The 19,372-nt window shown below is 34.3% G+C and overlaps 1 protein-coding gene across 1 annotated transcript in view; it reads left to right on the top strand.

Moving 5' to 3' along the window:
* ATF7IP (activating transcription factor 7 interacting protein) overlaps nucleotides 1-19,372 on the top strand; it is a 79,222-nt gene that overhangs the window by 44,641 nt on the left and 15,209 nt on the right. The window contains 5 exon segments of the mRNA XM_006192117.3: nucleotides 5,696-5,731; nucleotides 5,733-5,770; nucleotides 6,345-6,433; nucleotides 8,755-9,393; nucleotides 14,113-14,177. Of these exon segments, the coding sequence (XP_006192179.2) occupies nucleotides 5,696-5,731; nucleotides 5,733-5,770; nucleotides 6,345-6,433; nucleotides 8,755-9,393; nucleotides 14,113-14,177 (867 nt within the window).

Here is a 19,372-nt window from a genome sequence, read left to right as displayed (position 1 = left end):
ACTCTACTTTTTCAGCTTTGTTCTTTGTCACAATATAAAAACTATGCTATTTTATTTCATATATTAAAAAATTGGTATAAACCTTTTTTAAACCTTTATTTCCTATGCTTAAACCAAAAATAGGGGTTTGAAAGTTTCTTATTGTTTTGTACAGTATGAAATTCTATTTTTTTTTACTTTCATCCTTGCTGTCTGAACTAAGCAGTGCTGCCCACCGTGTGCTTTTCCAGTGTTTGTGCATATCAAATTTGTCCTCACAACTGCTTTTCAGTTCTTCTTGTTTAGTCAAAGGAGACAGGCACAGACTTTAAAGAATAAACACGAAATATTACAACCCCTAGAAAGTTTGTTTTGAAGAGCTATAAGTAGTATGGTAACAAGGACAAATACTATGTAAGTCCTAAAGATTGGAAAATATTGGAAAAGATTAACTTAAGCAATTATTATGTGTGGTGCTTGAAGAAAATGTTAAGGTGGTCTTTAGTCTTTCAAATTTTGTTCCTTCTTTAGTTTGTGGGTAAGGCCAATTTCAAATTTCAACACTTGAGCTGTCTTTCTATTCATTCTTGTTAATTCATTTCTTATTTATTTATTTTTTGGTGTATCTTCTATAAGTATTTTCTCTGGTTATTATGGGGATTATGTAAGATGTCTTAAGTTTACAACTATTTTAAACTGGTAACAACTTAACTTCAGTCACATCTTTCTTCCCAACACTTTGTTATTGATATTGTACAGTTTATCTTTTTGTGTTGTGTATACTTTAACATAGATTTACAATTATATTTTATGCTTAAATTCTAGATCAGAATGAAATGTGATTTTTGCACCAACTTTACAGTAATACAGAATTCTGCATTTGTGCATTTACTTTTATGAGAGAATTTCATATTCTCATTTGTTTTCAAGTTGCTATCTAGTGTTCTTTCATTTTTACTTAAAGGATTCCTTTTAGCATTTCTTGTGTGGTGAGGATTTAGTGGTGATTAATGCCCTCAGCTTTTTATTTACTGGGAAAGTCTTAATTTCACCTTCATTTTTGAATGTTAGTTTTACTGGTTACAGTATTCTTGCTTGGCAGTTTTTTTCTTTCATCACTTTGAATATATCATTACACTCCCTTGTATATAGGTTTCCGCTGACAAAACCACTGATAATCTTATGGAAATTGCCATAATTGTGATGGGTTGCTTTTCTTGCCATTTAAAAAAATCTTTGTGACTTTTGAGAGCTTGGCTATAATGTTTTTTAGTGTAGGTCTATTTGAATTAGTCTAGTTGGAGGTTTTTCATTTTCTTGAATTTGTCAATTTTCTTCCTCAAAGTTGAGAAGTTTTTGGCCATTATTTACGTAGGCTTTCTGCCCGTTTTCTCTGTTCTCATTCTGGATCTCCCACATTTGAATGTTGGTTTACTTGATAGTGTCTCATAAATCCCTTAGTCTATCTTTACTTTTTTTTCATTCTTTTTTCTGTTTGATTCTCTAACCCAGTAATTTCAAATGACTTGTCTTCAAGTTTGCTGATCTCTTATTCTACTTGATACAGTGGATAGTCTTGCTGGATAGAGTATCCTAGGCTGCATCTTTTTTTCATTCAGGACTTTGAATATATCTTGCCACTCCCTTCTGGCCTATAGTGTTTGTGTAGAGAAATCAGCTAAAGAGAGCCTTATGGGGGTTCCCTTGTAACTCACTCTTTATTTTTCTCTTGCTGCCTTTAGGATCATTTCTTCATCCTTGACTCTGGCCATCTTGATTATGATATGTCTTGGTGTGGGTCTGTTTGGGTTCTTCCTGTTTGGGACCCTCTGAGCCTCCTGTGCTTGGATATCTGATTTCTTCTTTAGGTTTGGGAAGTTTTCAGTCATGATTTCTTCAAATAACTTTTCAATCCCCTTTGTTCTTTCTTCCCCTTCTGGAACCCCTATTATGCATAGATTGGCACACTTTATATTATCCCATAGGTCCCTTATATTGTTTTGATTGTTTTTTATTTGTTTTTCTCTCAGCTGTTCTGATTGGGTGCTTTCTGTTGTCCTGTCTTCTAGGTCACTTCTTTGTTCCTCTGCATTATCTAGTCTGCTTTGTACAGCCTTCACGTCAGCTCTCATCTCAGCAAATGAGTTTGCTAATTCTACTTGGTTCTTCTTTATAGCTTCTATTTCATTTTTGACATATTTTATATCTCTAAACACTATTTCTTTTAGTTGCTTCAGTACTTTGATCACTCCTTTTTTGACATCTTGATCTAGTAGGCCATCAATGTCTATTTCCTTGATTGTGCTTTCAGGGGATTTCTCTTGGTCTTTTAATTGGGAGTGGTTCCTCTGCTTCTTCATATTGCTCATATCTTTCTGGCACTGTGGCTTAAGGAGTATCAGTTATCTAGTTCTCCTGGAGATGGTGTGCTCTTAATTTTATCGAGAAGACTTTGTGTCTTCGCCCTGTTTTATGAACTCAGCTTGCTGTTTTCAGAGGCCCTCTGTTGGCGCCCTCATCTGCGCTGCTCCCAGTGGCTGTCAGCTAGCAGATCGCGCCCCGTCCCACCACTGGGTCAGGTGCTGAGCTCTTTCCCTGTGGGTGGGAGGGTCACTCCCCCTTCGGATGCCGCAGTCAGATGCTGCACTCGGGCAAGGCAGGTGGGCGGATCACGCCCCCTCCCAGCACCATGGTCAGGTGCTGCATTCCTGCCAGGAAGGCGGGTGGCTGCCCGCCCTCTCCCAGCTCTGGTAGCTCTGCTGCTCTGTGCAGCTACCCGCTTCGCCTCGGGTCGGCGCTCCAAAGGTAGGCTCGCAGAAGACCGCGGAACTGCCCCATCCCTGCTCTGTGCCAAATCTCAGCTCCTTGTTTGTCTTGGCAGCGTGAGTTCTCTGAGGTGCCAGAGCAGAAAGATCCTATCTGCCTTGGGCTGTAAACAAGTCTCAGTTCTGCCTAGGAGGTTGTGGAGCCCCCGCGTGCAGATTCAGGGCTCGGCCCCGCCCTCGCCCGGGTGCTGCGCACAGGAGGATATGGCGGCTGTGACTGCGCCCCAGTCTCTCTTCTCACAAGAAGCGCCAGTAATGGCAGCGCAGGTCTGAGGAGACAAAGGACTATGGCACCCCTCCCCCCAGGGTACACTAGCCGTGTTGCTTTGCTTTTTTCACAATTTATGGGGGACCGAGGTTATTCTGCTCCATATCCCCTCCCAGCCATGGTGCGCATCACCCTGCAGTCCCCCGGGGCTGCCTCAGTGCAGCCACCCCAGTCCTCCGCCCAGCTCAGGCGGCCCGTTCCAGCCCCAGCTGCCAGCTTGCGTCTCGGGCTGGGTGTCGCGGGAACCCTCTGTGCCCATTTAACTCAGTTCTGTTGGTCAAGGGGTGCTCGGGGCAAATCTGAGCCTTGGAGGCTCCCCCTCCATCCCACTGGCCTCTCCGTTGGAGAGAGGAGACCCAGCAAACGAGCGCCAGTCCTCCTTTGCTGCTCCCTCCCCACAGGATCGGTCCCACACTGTTTTGCTTTTTCTTCTTTCTTTTTTCCTTTTCTCCTACCAGATTTTTGGTGTCTTTGTCTTTCGAAGAGGGCGATGTTCTGTCGGAGTTTAACAGGTGCTCTGGTTGGCTGAGTAGGTCTGAAGATGTGAGTTTTGGTGTATTTGTGGGAGAGGGTGAGCTACAAGCGTCCTTCTACTTTGCCATCTTGCTTCTCTTCCTCCTCTCATACCTTTTAAATTTTATTTATTTATTTATTTTTCATTGACATATAGTCAGTTTACAATGTGTCAATTTCTGGTGTACAGCATAATATTTTAATCGTACATATACATACATATATTCCTATTCATATTCTTTTTCACTGTAGGTTACTACAGGATATTGAATATAGTTTCAGACCTTTTTAGGGGTGCATTTTCTTGGAGCTTGTGTGTGTAATTTCCCACTTGAAAAGGTTTATCTGGTTCTACTTGAGAAGTTTCTGTCCCCCACCTGGTATCTGCCTTCCATATTGCAGTCTTGCTGCTGCTTTAGCAAGGCATGAATTTGAATTTCCCCCTGTTGTCTGTCTGCGTTACAGTTTTCCTGGTTTGGTACCAAGCACCCATACATTCAATGTGTCCTGCTTCCTCCAAGTCAGGTGAGACTGAAGCCAGTGCCTTGGGCAGTCCCCTGAAGAGCCAGAATGTTGTATGCAAATTCCACTCTTCTCTTTCCTTCCTGAAGGAAAGTATAGTTGTTGGGAATTTTCTCTTGATGACACCACACTGTGCCAAGAAAGGGATGGCGTATGGTGGGTTAAGTGCAATAGACTTTCCTACCTACTACCATGCACCTCTTTTGGGGCTTGCTTTCACTTGGGGTGCTATAATCTCTTAGCAGGTTTCTAGACTTCTTACAAGTGAAATTGGCCCTTATATTGTTAAGTCATTGCCTTCATGAGGGAAGGAGGGCATAGGATTTCCAATTCTGCCATCTTGCTGATGTCACCACACTGTAGTGGTGTTTAAAGTCTTCCATCTAATGACTCTAATCCATGTTACTTATTTATTTATTATGCTTATTCTCCTCCTTTTTTCTCCCCTGAAATGTTGTTTATTTTCATTTTAACTATTTTGATTGTGGTAATTAGTCAAAGACTTGCTAGAGGATGCAATTCTTTCCCCTAAATTTTCTAAAAACATTTTCATCGACACTGCATTGTAACTTTCATTTTGTTTCTATTTCAAATGTTTTTGTGTCCATAGCCAGATTCTAAGCACCTTTAGAGCAGTTTATCTTAATTCTATCTTTTGTCTCATCTATGTATATAATTTTAACCAAACTGTACTGTTTGGTTAAAATTATCCTTTAATCCTTTAAAAAGCAGCAAGATATACTTGTTGAGAAGAGTGACTAGTGGCATCTGCTTGATGTGATCCTAAGCACTTACCACCTTTTGTTTGATAGTATAATCATTATACTTAATTAAGTCTTGGGTGGAGTTATTTATTTTTCTCAATTTAAGAAATAAGTGATAATAGTGTCATTAATGATGGAGGCCCAAATAATGGTAATTAACATGTAAATCTTAGGACTCCGTTTCTATATTCCCTGTATTTGGGGCAAAAAAGGCTTAAATTAGTTTATATTGAAGTTTAGAATCGGGACATCTTTCATGAAATTATAAGTCACATAGTGGCAAGTAATTTTTTGAACAAAAATCGTAAAAGTAATTTTGATTGAGAATTTTGATTTGTGACCTAGGATGGCACTTAATTGGTAATCAGTTACTTCTAGGCAAAAATAAATTATTATCTTGTTTGTTGAATTTTTGTTTGAAATCTGGTACCTGCTCTGCCTGATATATAGGAGGCATTCACTAGGTGTTTATTGAATGAATGTGTCTAGTTATTCTTTAGATTCATGTTGTTGATGTTTACTGAACCCTTAGAGCATGTAAGCCATTTTCACATCCTTTATTTTATTTACTCTTTTCAAAAATGGTGGTCTGTAATCATTCTACTCATTTTTCATATGGTTGTTTCAATAGACAAAGGAATTTGTGTAAGGGGTTTAACAATGCCAAGATTTAGTTTTTTTGTTTGTTTTTTTGTCAGCTAGTAACATTTTCCTCTGTATTATAGAAATAACAGACAACATACTGACAAAGCATTTAAAGGTTTTATTTTTAAAGATTCCTTGTGAATTGGGTTTAATTTTACTTTGGTATTTTCTTCCTCTAGAATCCACCAAACCCACCTGCATCACCAGTAAAGTCTAGTAGTTGATATCAGCAGCAATAACAATGTACCCTACAGGTAAGAATTGTAAATAGCCTGTTTATCAAGCTTTTAAATAATAGAACAAGGTTCTGATTTTTTTTTTTAATTTTGCAGAAAAATCTTGGAATATGATCCTGTGTATTTATGTAGTGTTTTCTTAAGTATTTGATATACTGAATCAAGTATATTTCTTTCTTTTTTGCTTTTTTGTAATTGTTGACTTGTGAATATTAATTTTGCTAATTTATTACAAGGCTTTCTTTGGTTATTGCAGATTTTTTTGACTACTTATCTAAGTAGTAGAGAAATGCTTTGGTCAGGGGTGATAAATACTAATTTGTGCAGATATTCAGATCTACATTTGATTTTCAGATTAAAGTATTGAGGACATTAGAACATAGGAGGAGGACTGTTCCATAATGCCGTAGACCCCAGCGTTCCAGAGTCATTGTGCCAGCTTTGCTTCACTGCATTCACTCTCAGTTTAGTGCTTTCATGCCTAAGTCTAGCCACCCTTTTTTCCTATGGGCCACTCCTTTCTCTATACATAAATCAATATCCCTTAGAATGGCATATCCACTGACCATTTGTGTGTATATATATTTCATAGAAATGCAGGCACAGTGAGACAGATGCTGGAGTCCAAAAGAAATATAAGCGAGAATGCACCACCATCCTTTCAAACCCCTGTGAATACAGGTAATATTCTTGACACTGAAATACATTTTCTTAGGAATTGAAGGCTTTCGTTGTCTTTTCTTACATTCTCTTGAGGTTGAAACTGAGCACAGTTGTGTGAAAGTGAGTCCTAAGCACAAAATTTTAATTGAAAATCAGGATAACAGATATGCATGAAAATACAGAAATTCAAATCTCTTCTGTAGTGGTTCTCAAACTCTTGGGTCTTCATATCCCTGTATAATCTTAAAAAATTGTTAAGTATCCAAAAGAGAGCTTTGTTTATATGGGTGTATTAATTGAGATTTACTATGGTAAATACTAAAACATAAAATTTTTAAATGTTTATTTATTCACTCACTTAAAAATAATAACAAACCCATGTTATGTACCATAAGTAACATGTTTTGATGAAAAAAAACTCCTTTCCAAGCTTAAAAAATTAGCAAAAGGAGTGTTACTGTCTTAAAGTTTTATATATCTCTTTTATATCTCCCTTAAAACATTAAGATGGCTGAAGGTACCTGGATTCTCATATCTGTGTTCAGTCTGCTGCAATTTGTTGTTTTGGTTGAACTTTGTGAAGAAAATTCAGCTTCATACAAATACGTGGTTGCTAAAGGGCTAGCCTTTTTAGAGAATTGTAGATATTCTTTGACATAGTCAAGTAGTAGTTTCTTAAAGATTAGTTGCAAAGCGAAATCAGAAACCACACCAGTAAGCTCTTCATTAGAATTTATTTGTCTGTCTTATGCTTGGATGGATCTTTTACTAATATCATTCATTGATCATTTAGAAATATTCACTGAGCATGTCTTCCAAACATTGGCATATTTCATTAATAAGTTTTTTTTTTAAATCATATTTATTTCACCATCAGTTCTTCTCAGATAAGTATTTAAAGATTTGGGAAGCTATAGACATTTTCCCCAAAGTTCGAATTTTCGTTTTTAAAACTCAAATTTTATTATTGCCAATAAATACTGTTGTTTTCTTTGAAGTAACTGCCTTATATGGTTTATTTTCAAGAAAAAATTTGCCAGATACCCAAATGTGAATAACCACGGTATGTAAGTCATTCTTTTAAGTAAACATCGTCTTCCATCAAAAAGGCTGTTAGCTCAGCTTACAGCTCAGTCGGTCATGCAAGCAGTTTTCCTTCAGCCAGCAGTCCTACTTTGGCATGCAGCAGTAATGCCTTATGTGTACTTCCTGTTTCTTCACATAGAATATTAAGACGACCTATACTTAGGGGTTGTGATTTAACAGAAGAGTCTTTACTACTTCGGGTCATGAACATTCTTCAATAACACTGGTTTTGTTTGTTTTTTCAATGTGCACATGTGGTATTAAAGAATGCAGTGAGTTTGGTACCACTACCTTGATTTTTAACACTGAGGCATCAGAAGTTTTATTCACCATTGCTTTTGCTCCATCAGTGCAAATGTCTACACAGTGAAAAAGTCAAATAATGTTTTATTATTGTTATGGAAATAGTTTTGACATTTCAAAGTTCTTAAAAGGATCTCAGTAACCCCTAGGTGTCTCCCTAGACCATACTTTGAGAATGGTTGCTCTAGTGGACCTATGATTTTGGAAAGACTACAAATCAATGAGAAGGAAACTTGGTCCTTGATTTGTTCAAATGAGGATAAACACAAATGGTTTCACTAAAATTACTATAAAACTTCAGTGACCAGCATTTTGATTTTCTCTGCTCTTTGGTTTCTGCTCCTTAATTCATCTCCCATCTTCACTGCATTATTTTCCACATCATGTGACATCAATAGAATGTTAATAGAGGCAGCCTCTCAGTAGTTCCTCTCCCAGGGAATTAAGTAAAATTTAATCCACAGATACAGGTTTCACATTGTTCAAATGATAAAATACCATGACCAACGTTACCAATTGTTCATTAATGGTACTCTTTCTAGATTTCCTATTTGAGTTTATAAATTTCCAGTGTTCTAAGGCATTCATAATATTTGCAGTGTAGGTTCGAAATTATCTATACAATTTTACCTAGTTTTCAGTGTTTTTTAGTTGTTTTTCCAATTAGTTTCTCTGAAGTAAATATAGTAATTTTCAGAGACTGTTTTATACTGAGATAGCAGTCCTCCATCTTAATTATAAACCATGTGCTGTTTTCATAATGTACCAAATATAGATGCAAAAATGCTTCTATGAATTTAATCTAAGAATTCCAGAATTTAAATCTTGAATTAAAAAATTTCATTATGAGAGACTTTATTGTATATATCGCAATGCATTAAATTTGTATTATTTTATCTTAGCTGATAGAAGTAGCTATTTAAACTGATACTTCTTTTTTCTTTTTATAGTATCTTCAACCAATCTTGTCACTCCTCCAACAGTTGTCAGTAGTCAACCTAAATTACAGACTCCAGTGACTTCGGGTTCTCTGACAGCAACATCAGTTCTTCCTGCACCCAACACAGCTACAGTAGTTGCTTCTACTCAGGTGCCTAGTGGAAATCCCCAACCTACAATCTCTTTACAGTCTCTACCAGTGATTTTGCATGTACCTGTTGCCGTATCCTCCCAGCCTCAACTCCTGCAGAGCCATCCAGGGACTTTAGTGACCAATCAACCATCTGGCAACGTTGAATTCATTTCTGTACAAAGCCCACCTACAGTGAGTGGTCTCACCAAAAATCCAGTATCCTTGCCATCCTTGCCAAACCCCACTAAACCAAACAACGTTCCTTCTGTGCCCAGTCCTAGTATTCAAAGGAACTCTCCTGCCAGTGCTGCGCCGTTAGGAACAACACTTGCTGTACAGGCTGTTCCAACAGCACACTCTATTGTACAAGCCACGAGGACTTCTTTACCCACAGTAGGCCCGTCAGGACTCTATAGTCCAACAAATAATCGAGGTCCTATACAGATGAAAATTCCAATTTCTGCTTTTAGTACTTCATCTCCTGCAGAACAGAGCAGCACTACCACAACAAGAATTGGTAAGTCAGTATGTAGGTTGAATAATAGAAATGCAAGCATGTTAATAGTCTATAGATAATTGAATGTGTGTGTGTTAGTGGCTAGCATTATTTGACAAACAGTAAATAGAATTTCACAGAGACTGTTTTCATAAGCTTTTAGTTACCTAAGAGAAGTAATGTAAAGTGGGATTTGAGAGAGTTTAAAATTAAAAATTCACTCAGTTAGGAAAACTACTAAAAGATGAGTTACAAACGGCTGGGTGAATTTTTAATTTAAGCTTTGTAGCAATCATTATGAATTACTTTTATAATACATTTTCCAGGAACATCTGAATAGAACAAATATATTTTAAAGTATCTAACTGACATAATAAATCCTAATAGGAGGAAAATAAAAACCACATATCTTCCCTACCCGTTTGGAAAAATCCTATTGTGCATTCATCCCTCATACCTTGCAAATTTGAATGGTTTAGAAGTAGGTCTTTCCTCTTTAATTTACTACATAAAGTTTGCTTGCTTCCTGTTTTCACTTTCATGTGTTTTCCCATGTGACATATTATATGATTATGTTTAGATATGTGTACATACTTTGAAGTACTGCCAAAAGGAGAACTTGATTGTACTTGTATTTAAAGTCTGTAAAGCTCTGTTGTCTCCCTTGTTCCTAGAAAGTGTACATTTTGTATGCATTCTTGAACTTGCTTATTCTTCATTTCTGATTTCACATTTATCCCCACTACATTTGGAAAGACAGGAAAGAATGTGTAGGCATCATATGTATAACAAAATTGCAACAGTATCTGTCTCATTGACATAGAAAGTGACCATGAAATGTAAGAAACAGATTATAAAGTACAAAATTACTTTTACAAGTGAGATATATAAGCCTTGTTTTTAAATTCTCATGTTGTCTTTAGTAGTGTACTTGCTCTCTAAAGTATATTTTCTCATGAAATCGTGATAGTGTTTCATAGAGTTATTGAGAGTAAATGAATGAGATAAAAATTAATATTGGTCTGAAGTGGAATATCGCCCTCATAAAGTTAATATCTAAGAGCAAATCTGAAATTTAAAATATATTATTAATATTAATATTTAAAACTTAAATATTTGCATAGTACAGTAATAGTGTTTCTTAGCATTATCTGTTATCACATCATTCCTTAGACACTAAAGATGCTTACTTTTAACTCGGGTCAGTGAATGAACAAGATTGGTGGGGGGGTTACTTCATAGCTCTCTAATTTCTTTTTCTTCTAATCCTTACTGTTTTTTAATGTCAGGTGGAAGGTGATTGTCATGGACATTGTTTTATGTGATTTTGGAGTTTTTCTTATGTATGAAATTTTGAGCCTAAGTTGACATTGTTTTTCATTCATGGTCATAAAATAAGATATATTCCTAAAAATAGAACTTTCCCTGAAAGACTATGACCTGAAAAGAAATAAATAACTTGAAAGATTATTTTGTTTAATGTTATGGATACTAGTACCCTAAACACTTCTATATATATCAGAATTATAATTAAATTTCATTATCCTGTTGACATTTTTATGCACATTTGTTGACCCAAAGGATATGTTTTCCGCAAAGTTATCTAGCTTAAAGCACTGTTAGCTGTAATGAGTGTCAGTCTGTTTTGTTTTCATTTAATTACTTGACTGTCCTTATTTTTGTATATATTAATAGTTTTCATAATCATTATTAATTAGTGTATCATTCTACTTTTATAATAATATACATTTATACTTATACTTAAAATTTTATATTTTAACATATATTTATTTAGCACCCAGAACCTTGTGCATGCTAATAAGCATGTACACTACCTCTGAGCTATATCCCTCCCCACAAGGAAAGCTTCATTTTGAGTTCTATTTAGAATGCTTACCTAGATTTGAAAGTAAATTTTTAGGTATTAACCAAAAATGTTAATGATAACCTTTGTATGTTGTTCATAATGTTGATTAGAATGAGATCTTATGAGATATTTTCTTTGATCATGCATAATTTCAGGGATGCCACAAATGGCATTAAAGTAGGCATTGAGCTATTGAGGCTTCCCAAAACCTACACTATAGCCAAATAGCAAATTTTGGCTGAGTATGAAGGTTGAAGCCAAACTTTAATACATCCATAAAGTGATAACTAATTAGTTACGTAATTAAAACTTCTTAAATTCTATGCTTCTGTAGGTATTATTTACTTAACAAGAACATGTGCTGTGTAACTAGACAGCATGCATTTGTATGCATTTTATTATAGCTCATGTATCCTCATAGAATAAGTCAGTATTTTTTGTGAAATGTAAAGTAAAAATTGTCCTAAGGACTATTTGGAAATTTAGAGGCCAAATTATAGCTAAGTTCATTCATTCATAAAATATTGAATACCTGTATTCTAAAATCCTGCAGATGTGCAGAAATAGTCCCTGTTCTAACCAAGCTCACAACCAAATAGGGATATTGGATGTTAAATAAATAATTAATTATAAATGTGAAGAGTGTGGAGATATGCAGGTTTCTGTGAGAGGATATGGGAGATCTGGAGTGATATGACCATGGAATGAGTAGAAAGATGGTGGAAAATAGGATTTTAAAGGATTTTTACTGAGAGGAGTGTGACATCCATGAACACTGGCTGCAGTGAGGGTAGTGGTTTCAAGGGAAAAAAATGGAGTTAGGGAGACCAGTTAGGAGACTCTTGTAGTGGTCTAGATGAGAGATGGTATAAAAATGCTTGAACGAAAAAAAAAAATAAAAATAAAAAATAAAAATGCTTGAACGTTGCATTCCATTCATTTTCATACAATTATCCTAACATCTACTAAGGGGCACTACTAATTGGCACTCTTGTAAAACCCTTTTATGATGCTGGTAAGACTGCACTGTTGGTTAAAAATGACAGTATCTTTTAAGAATAAAGAGATAGGGATGTTTCCCATATGATAGAAAGATTTTGAGGTACAGTTTTTGATTTTATACCCTACCAATTTTATTGCTTGATAGATTGATTTATATAACTTTTTTACTTTCAGAGTTCATCTAAAGTAGATATTATAGTAAAAGAAAACAAAAAAGATGCAGTGAAGCTATAAAATGTGACATTAAGAATCAAGAAAAAAACCTGTAATAAAGGGATAGGAGAAGTTAATTGAAAATCTGGAATAAGGAATATTATTACAGCTCTGTGAATAATTAACTCCTTTGCCCTGAGACAATTAGGTCAAAGAGAGAATCATGCTGGATAACAAAACTCTCATAATTATTAGTGTGTAGGGATGTGTGGGTGTGTAAAGAAATAAAACATTTTATTAAATACACTAAATCTTTCCTGAATCTTGAGTAGATTTTGTATGAGGATATTTCAAAGAAAGTAAGAATGAAGCTCCCTCACCTACTTGGCTTCTGAAGTTAACTTTTATTTTCAGTTGAAAATGAAAATCATTTAAAATCCAAATGAACGTGTTCTAACATTGTATATATTTTAAAAATAGGTAGTAAATTGCTGATATTTTGGTAATGTCATCAGTATATTTTAAAACTTGCCATGTAGGATCAGGAACCTGGAATTAGTTTTTAATTAAGTAGTATTTCAGGAACCTCACAGTTTAGAACAGATGCTTATTCATTATAAATGAAGTAATTTTAAGATTAAAAATATATATATAATTATTATTCCTACAAAAATAACTAAGATAATTCAGATAGGAAGAATTTGTAAGGGCCTCCTTTTTACTTCCCTAGCCAAGAAAAACATCTTTTTAACAAGTAGATATTTATCCTTATTTTTTGATGTATGGATTTATATATGAATATGTAAAAATACATAGTTCTATCTCCTATTCTGTTTTTTTTTTAATGTAAGTGATTTACTTTATATGTGTGTTATGAAGATTTATAAATGAAAGGAATGCCATATTTTGACCAAAGTTTTTTTTGACAGAAAGCAAGGATGGGATATTTCAACGTTAGAAAACTCCTATTAATATAATTGACCACATTACCAAAGAGAAAAAAGTGATTAATTACCTCAGTAGATGCTAAAGACATTTGATAAAATTTAATACCCTCTCTTTAGAAATCAAGGCAGAAAAACATGCTAGGTTTCTGTGCTGTTTTTTAATTCAGCTAACTTTCATACAGTTATATAGTTGTAGTTCTACACGTACAACTTTCATATGTCTGTGTATATGTGTATGTGTGTGTATGTATGCACACACGTATACATATAACACAAGTTAATTGAAAAATGAATAAAGAAAAATCATCTTTGAGCTCCTGAGGTTATGCATGTGTATTTCATCAGAATCATTGTAACTGTTTTTCTAATGAATTTATTACGTTTTTGCCATGTTAATTAGATATTTTTTTCTCCAAAGGTATATAGTATGGAAGGATTATATTTTATTTAACTATTCACTCTTGTTAGAACATTTAAGTCATACATATCTTAAATTATTTCCCTGCAATATTCCTTAGGATAGAGATAAATATTTCTGGATCAATGAGTGTGTGAAGTGTTTTGATCTCTATTGTGAATTTGCCCTTCCAAAAGGTATTGTAGCGGTGTTCTGTGAGAGTCCATTTACATATGTAACACATTGACAGACAAAAAAAAAATTGGAGAAAATCAACATGAATTATTGTATATTAAGCAACCCATCTTTTCACATTTTGTAGATGCCTTTAAAAATAGCTGAGTTTTGTTTTGTTTTGTTTTTTGACTCCTCAGAAAACCAGACAAACAAAACAATAGATGCTTCTGTTAATAAGAAAGCAGCTGATAGCACATCACAGGTAAGATTTTTCCTACTGTTTAAAAATAAAATTCTAACAGGAGATTGGATTTCCATCAGTATTCTTTGATAAAATGAAAATTATTCTAAGTCTGTCTTTTACAACTGTCCATAGTTTTTCAAACAGCTTCTCTGTGTCTTTTGACAAGAATTGAGTTTCTTTGCTTAGTAATTCTCTTAGAGATAATATTAGTTTATTAAATTAATAAAAACTGCTTGGATTATATATAATCGACAGCCTAGTTATCTTCCTTCACATAGTGTGAAGTTTTAGTCTCCACATGTAATTTCTTCCTGGCCCATCTATTTAAGAAAGTTGTACTGGTTTATCATATCCTTCTCCCTGCCTACCTCCCACCCCCTGCCTTGCCACTGCCAACACACGCAGAGACACCATTTTAGTTTCTTCAAAGCTGATCAGAAGTAGCTTTATGGAAAGAAAATCTTGGTCTTTCTGATAGCTTATTAGCACTTTGCCAGTCTTGGTACTTTTCCATGTTAAATTTTAATCACCCAGGAATGGAATAACTACTTTTTTCCTGTATTAACAATGTTCACCATCCTTCTTTTACTACATTGCTTTAGATGTAATAGATTGATGGAAAGTCATTAGGTTGTTGATAGTTTAATTTTATTTTCTTCCCTTCGTCTTAATCATATCAAGAAACCCCAGTATTTTTCCTAGAAAATGGAAAAAGTCAGGCATGAATAAATGACATGAATTTTAAAGTAAGGGTACAGTGATCTTTAATTTTGACTGTTCTCCTTTAAAGTGATGGGGTTTTAGATCATGCTTTATAGATCAGACTAAAGCTACTAGAAGTATTTTATTTTTTACAGATTTTAGCAGTCTTTGTATATGATATTGAAGACCAAAGTTTTGATTGTTTCTGAGGGTGTCTTATAGTAGCTATTTTTCAATTAGAAGTATATGGAGTACTTTCTGGAAGACATGGTATAGAGAGAATGTTGATATATTCAGTGACTTCTTTGTGACATTTATAGGAAGCCTAACTTTATAAAGTAAACATAAAACTAAACAAAAAATTAATGAACATCTTTATTTCCCTCAGTAATTTTTTTTCTTATTTGTTTGGACACACTAGGTAATATTTCAGGACAGGAAAATAGACATTATGATGGCTGTTTGATCATTTTATAAATGATGATTCTTCTAGAATTGTACTGTTTAATATAGTATCCACTAATCACATGTGGGCTATTTAAATTAAAATTTAATTTAATTTAGCTTTAAATCAAATTAAAAAGTTAACTTTCTATGTCACAGTAGCCTCATTTCATGACCCAGTAGCCACAGACATAGCTAGTACCTACCGTATTGGAAAACAAAAATGTGAAACATTTTCATCATTGCCAAAAGTTATACTGAGTTGCTGAAATAAAGTGGTTGTAATGTTGTAAACATTTAAGTGAAATTAAAATTGATATAAAAGTTTGCTATACTTTTAATATTCTTATAAAATTCTTTACTTTTAAAGATATCCTTTTTAAAGAAAAATAACAAAACAAAATAACATAAAATCTAGTTACACCCAACCTACTTACTATTTTCTAGAAATTCTAAAGCATCATGTATTATTCCCCACTTCAGAGTTCTAGAATCTAAAATATTTTACTTTACATTGTACTGTACAAGTTACATCTTGATGAAACAACTTGTACCAGTTGATCCAAAAGACACCTGAAATAGTGAGTGACTGCATCAGACAGGGGAGAGACAGTACAACCAAGTGTTGAGTTCTCAGTGGAGAGTTTATTTGACTTACAGGAAGAGGAGTTCAATACCATTGTATGAAAAACACATATAAGTAGGTAGTTTGAGTCGGCAGCTAACCTGCTAAAGTAATGCCTGGTCTAAGAAAGCAAAATAAGATCTTTAGATTCCCCGTGTGAATTTTGTGTGTCCAGTAATACATCGTAAGCTCTTCTTTTCATGATTTGTGAACCAGAGGCTCTGAATGCTGTGTATTTAGCCACCTGGATCCCCTCTATTAGCAAACCAGGGAACTAGCAGATTCCCTCATCTTAAAATCACTTCTCATTTATAACTTTGAGTGCCAGTTATGGATTTAAATAATAAATGTAATATACAAGTTTTATAAGCTATTATGGAAATATATATGTGCTGCCAGTTGTAAATCCATGCTTTACTAGCTTTTTGGGGGTATAAATATAATCGTTGTTGTGCTGAGTACCTTGATTAACACAACACTATGATTTTTTAGGTATATTAAGAAATTACTGTTAGCTTTTTACCCTGTATGTTACTTAGTTGGGATTAGAATCTAGTGTGAAATACGTAGCCTGTGATTTTTTAGACTTAACTTTCTAAGTACATGGCTAACTTTTTTTTTCTGCCAAATCTTCCTTAGTTCTGCTTCTGAACACTTTAAGGCTATTATAAATTAGAAGGAATCTGGATGGCTTGTGCGGAAATGATCGTTGTTCAGATGTAGCTAATTAGAAAACAATTAAATATGTAAAAGATTCTATTTTGCAGTCCTTGAGTGAAGATTTCTCCAACGTCCTCCAAATAAGTAGTAACATATTCCATGTAATGAATTATTATTACGTATTTTATTCATAGATCTCATTTCATATAATGCATTATTAATATGTTTCATATAGTAAAAAATAAATTTATTCATTTATTCAGATTTATTCATCATATATTGTAAAACAGTGTAGAATTCTTTTTTCTGCTGCATCTGTAGTTATATTGCTGTTTTGAGAGACTCAAGGTCCCCCTTAATTTTGCTGATTTTGCTAGAAAGACTACTAAGACCCATAACAGGTTATACTCATGGTAATGGTTTATCACAGCAAAAGGTAGAGAACAAAAACAGCAGGAAAAAGATATGCGTCAAGTGAGGTTTAGAGTGGGCAAGCTGAGGCTTACACCTTCTCCCCTACCCAGCACGGCACAGGATGTGCTGTGTCTCTGGTTATTAACTGCAGAGACGTGCTGAGAGTCTTTGCCCAGAGGAGCCTGACTGAGTGTTAGGGTCTGTCTTTTAAAGGGCTGGTCATATAGCTACATCTTTCTGCGTAACCAGCCATGGCAGTCAAAACTCAAGACCCCAGCAGTGAAACCATGTGTGTATCATCAGTTTTGATGTTTGTGCAGATCAGTCCTAATAAGCCAGTATGACACAGTTCATTGTTTAAGATGTACCTATGAAAATGATTAATTATTGATGTAAACTTTCTAAGGGCTTCAATCCTATTAGCTAACCAAGCCTCAGTCACAGTTCCCGAGTTCCCTTGGAGAGAGGTGTGTGGAGTGAACAACCAGGTCTTCTGTGTTAACTTCTTTTGCAGTTGTAGAAGTACCCTTCTCTAGACTTTCAAGTATGTTCTTGTTATTTGTTTCATTACCAAAACAAAACAAAACCCCAGACACCTCTACAAAGCCAGTATCTTTGCTTTCTTGAAATTTTCTTAGTATTCATTTAGTGAGAGTAGTCATTTTGGGGAAGGACACATGATTATGTAACTTTTTAAGTAGTTTCAAATTGAGAACTTCAGTAATATGTGTAAATGCAGATATAAGCATGTGATGTCTCTGATTACATAAGTTTTCTCAGAAATGATGGCAGAAAAATGTAAATATGTCTGTTTATTAATCTGCACCAATTACAGCTCTAGAGTCAGACAGTATGGCTCCTATCACTTAATAATGGGTGAGCCTTGGATAAGTTATTTAACACCTTAGGTTTCTTACCTAGAAAGTATGGCTAATGCTGGTCCCAACCTCATAGGATTATTGTAAAGATTAAATTTACTAATGAATATTAAACATCACAAAGCCTGATAGTAACAGTGCCAGCTATCATGACTATCTTATAATTGCTGTTAATGATTATTGAAATAAGTCAATTTTATTTCTCAAGAAGAAAATATAACCAGGGAACTGCCTGTAGTATGTGATAATAAGTGAATTTTATCAGTCAGGTTATGATTAATGAAAATATAATTCAGTAGGTAAGACCATTGATTATAGACCTTCTCTTCCTATTATATGCACCTTATAATAGGGCATCAAAATATATGAAATGAAACAAATAAAATTAATAAGAAATAGACAAATTGACCACTTTATCATTTTAAAGTTTACCTCTTTGTATCTTACCTAACATTAATGTGGTTACAGCAGCTTTTTTATACTTGCTTTTTCAAAAGTGTTTTTGTGTGCTTGCATTTAAAGTGCGTATGTAGGGGGGAAAATTTATTTCTTGATTTCTTGATGGGTTATTTCATCTAACAGTCCCTAATTTTGATAGGAAATTTCAGTCTCTTTAGTTAGTATAGTAATTAATGTGGTTGAATTTAGGCCTGCTGTTTTGTAATGTAAAAAGTTTGTTTTACGTATTTTGTTTCTGAGTGCTTTTTTTCCCCTACTTTATTTTGTGTTGATTTTTTAATATTCTATCATAATTTTTCTGTTCTATTTTAAATTTTCATTTTGAGATTTCTTATTTGTACTTTCATTAATATCATATGTTCCTTTAATTCTTTGAATTTTCATTTTTAACAGCTCCTTTGAAAGTGTGCTTAATTCAACATCTGGCTTCACTTGGAGTCATTTATACTGACTTTCTTTTGTCTTTAGTTGGGTTCTACTTTACTGGTCTTTTTGCATGTTTGTCTAGTAATTTTAGATGAATTTAAAATTTAGTTTTTAAAGTGGACCTTATCTTGAAAAGTGGACCTTACAGATCTGTTGTTGTAAGTGGATTCTGTTATATTCTTGAAGGATTTTGAGTATAATATATTATAAAGTAATTATAATATATGAACTAGCATTTATTAAGTGGTTACCATGTGTCATGCCTGATGTTGAGTTCTTTGTATGCATATTTGGATTAATCATTATTATATCCAAATTGGAAACTGAGTAAATGACTTTTTAACAAATTCACAGAGCTTGTAACTGTTGGTACTAAAAGATACACTCAGTCTTTTTGACTTGAAATTCTTGGTTCTTTAGGTCTGTCTTGTACTGCTATTCTTTTTTGTTGCTATTATATAGTTGAATGTTTTTTAACATTTCTAAGGATTTTGGACATTGGTTAACTTTGGTCAAATTGGATGTCAGCTGATGGTACCATAAACTATATCCTATCATACCATACCATTCTTTAGGGGAAAAAATAGATTATTTTATGTAATTTA

This window comes from Camelus ferus, chromosome 34, assembly GCF_009834535.1.
Source record: "Camelus ferus isolate YT-003-E chromosome 34, BCGSAC_Cfer_1.0, whole genome shotgun sequence".
NCBI classification, from domain to species: Eukaryota; Metazoa; Chordata; class Mammalia; order Artiodactyla; family Camelidae; genus Camelus; species Camelus ferus.
This window is presented reverse-complemented; position numbering and strand designations above follow the sequence as displayed.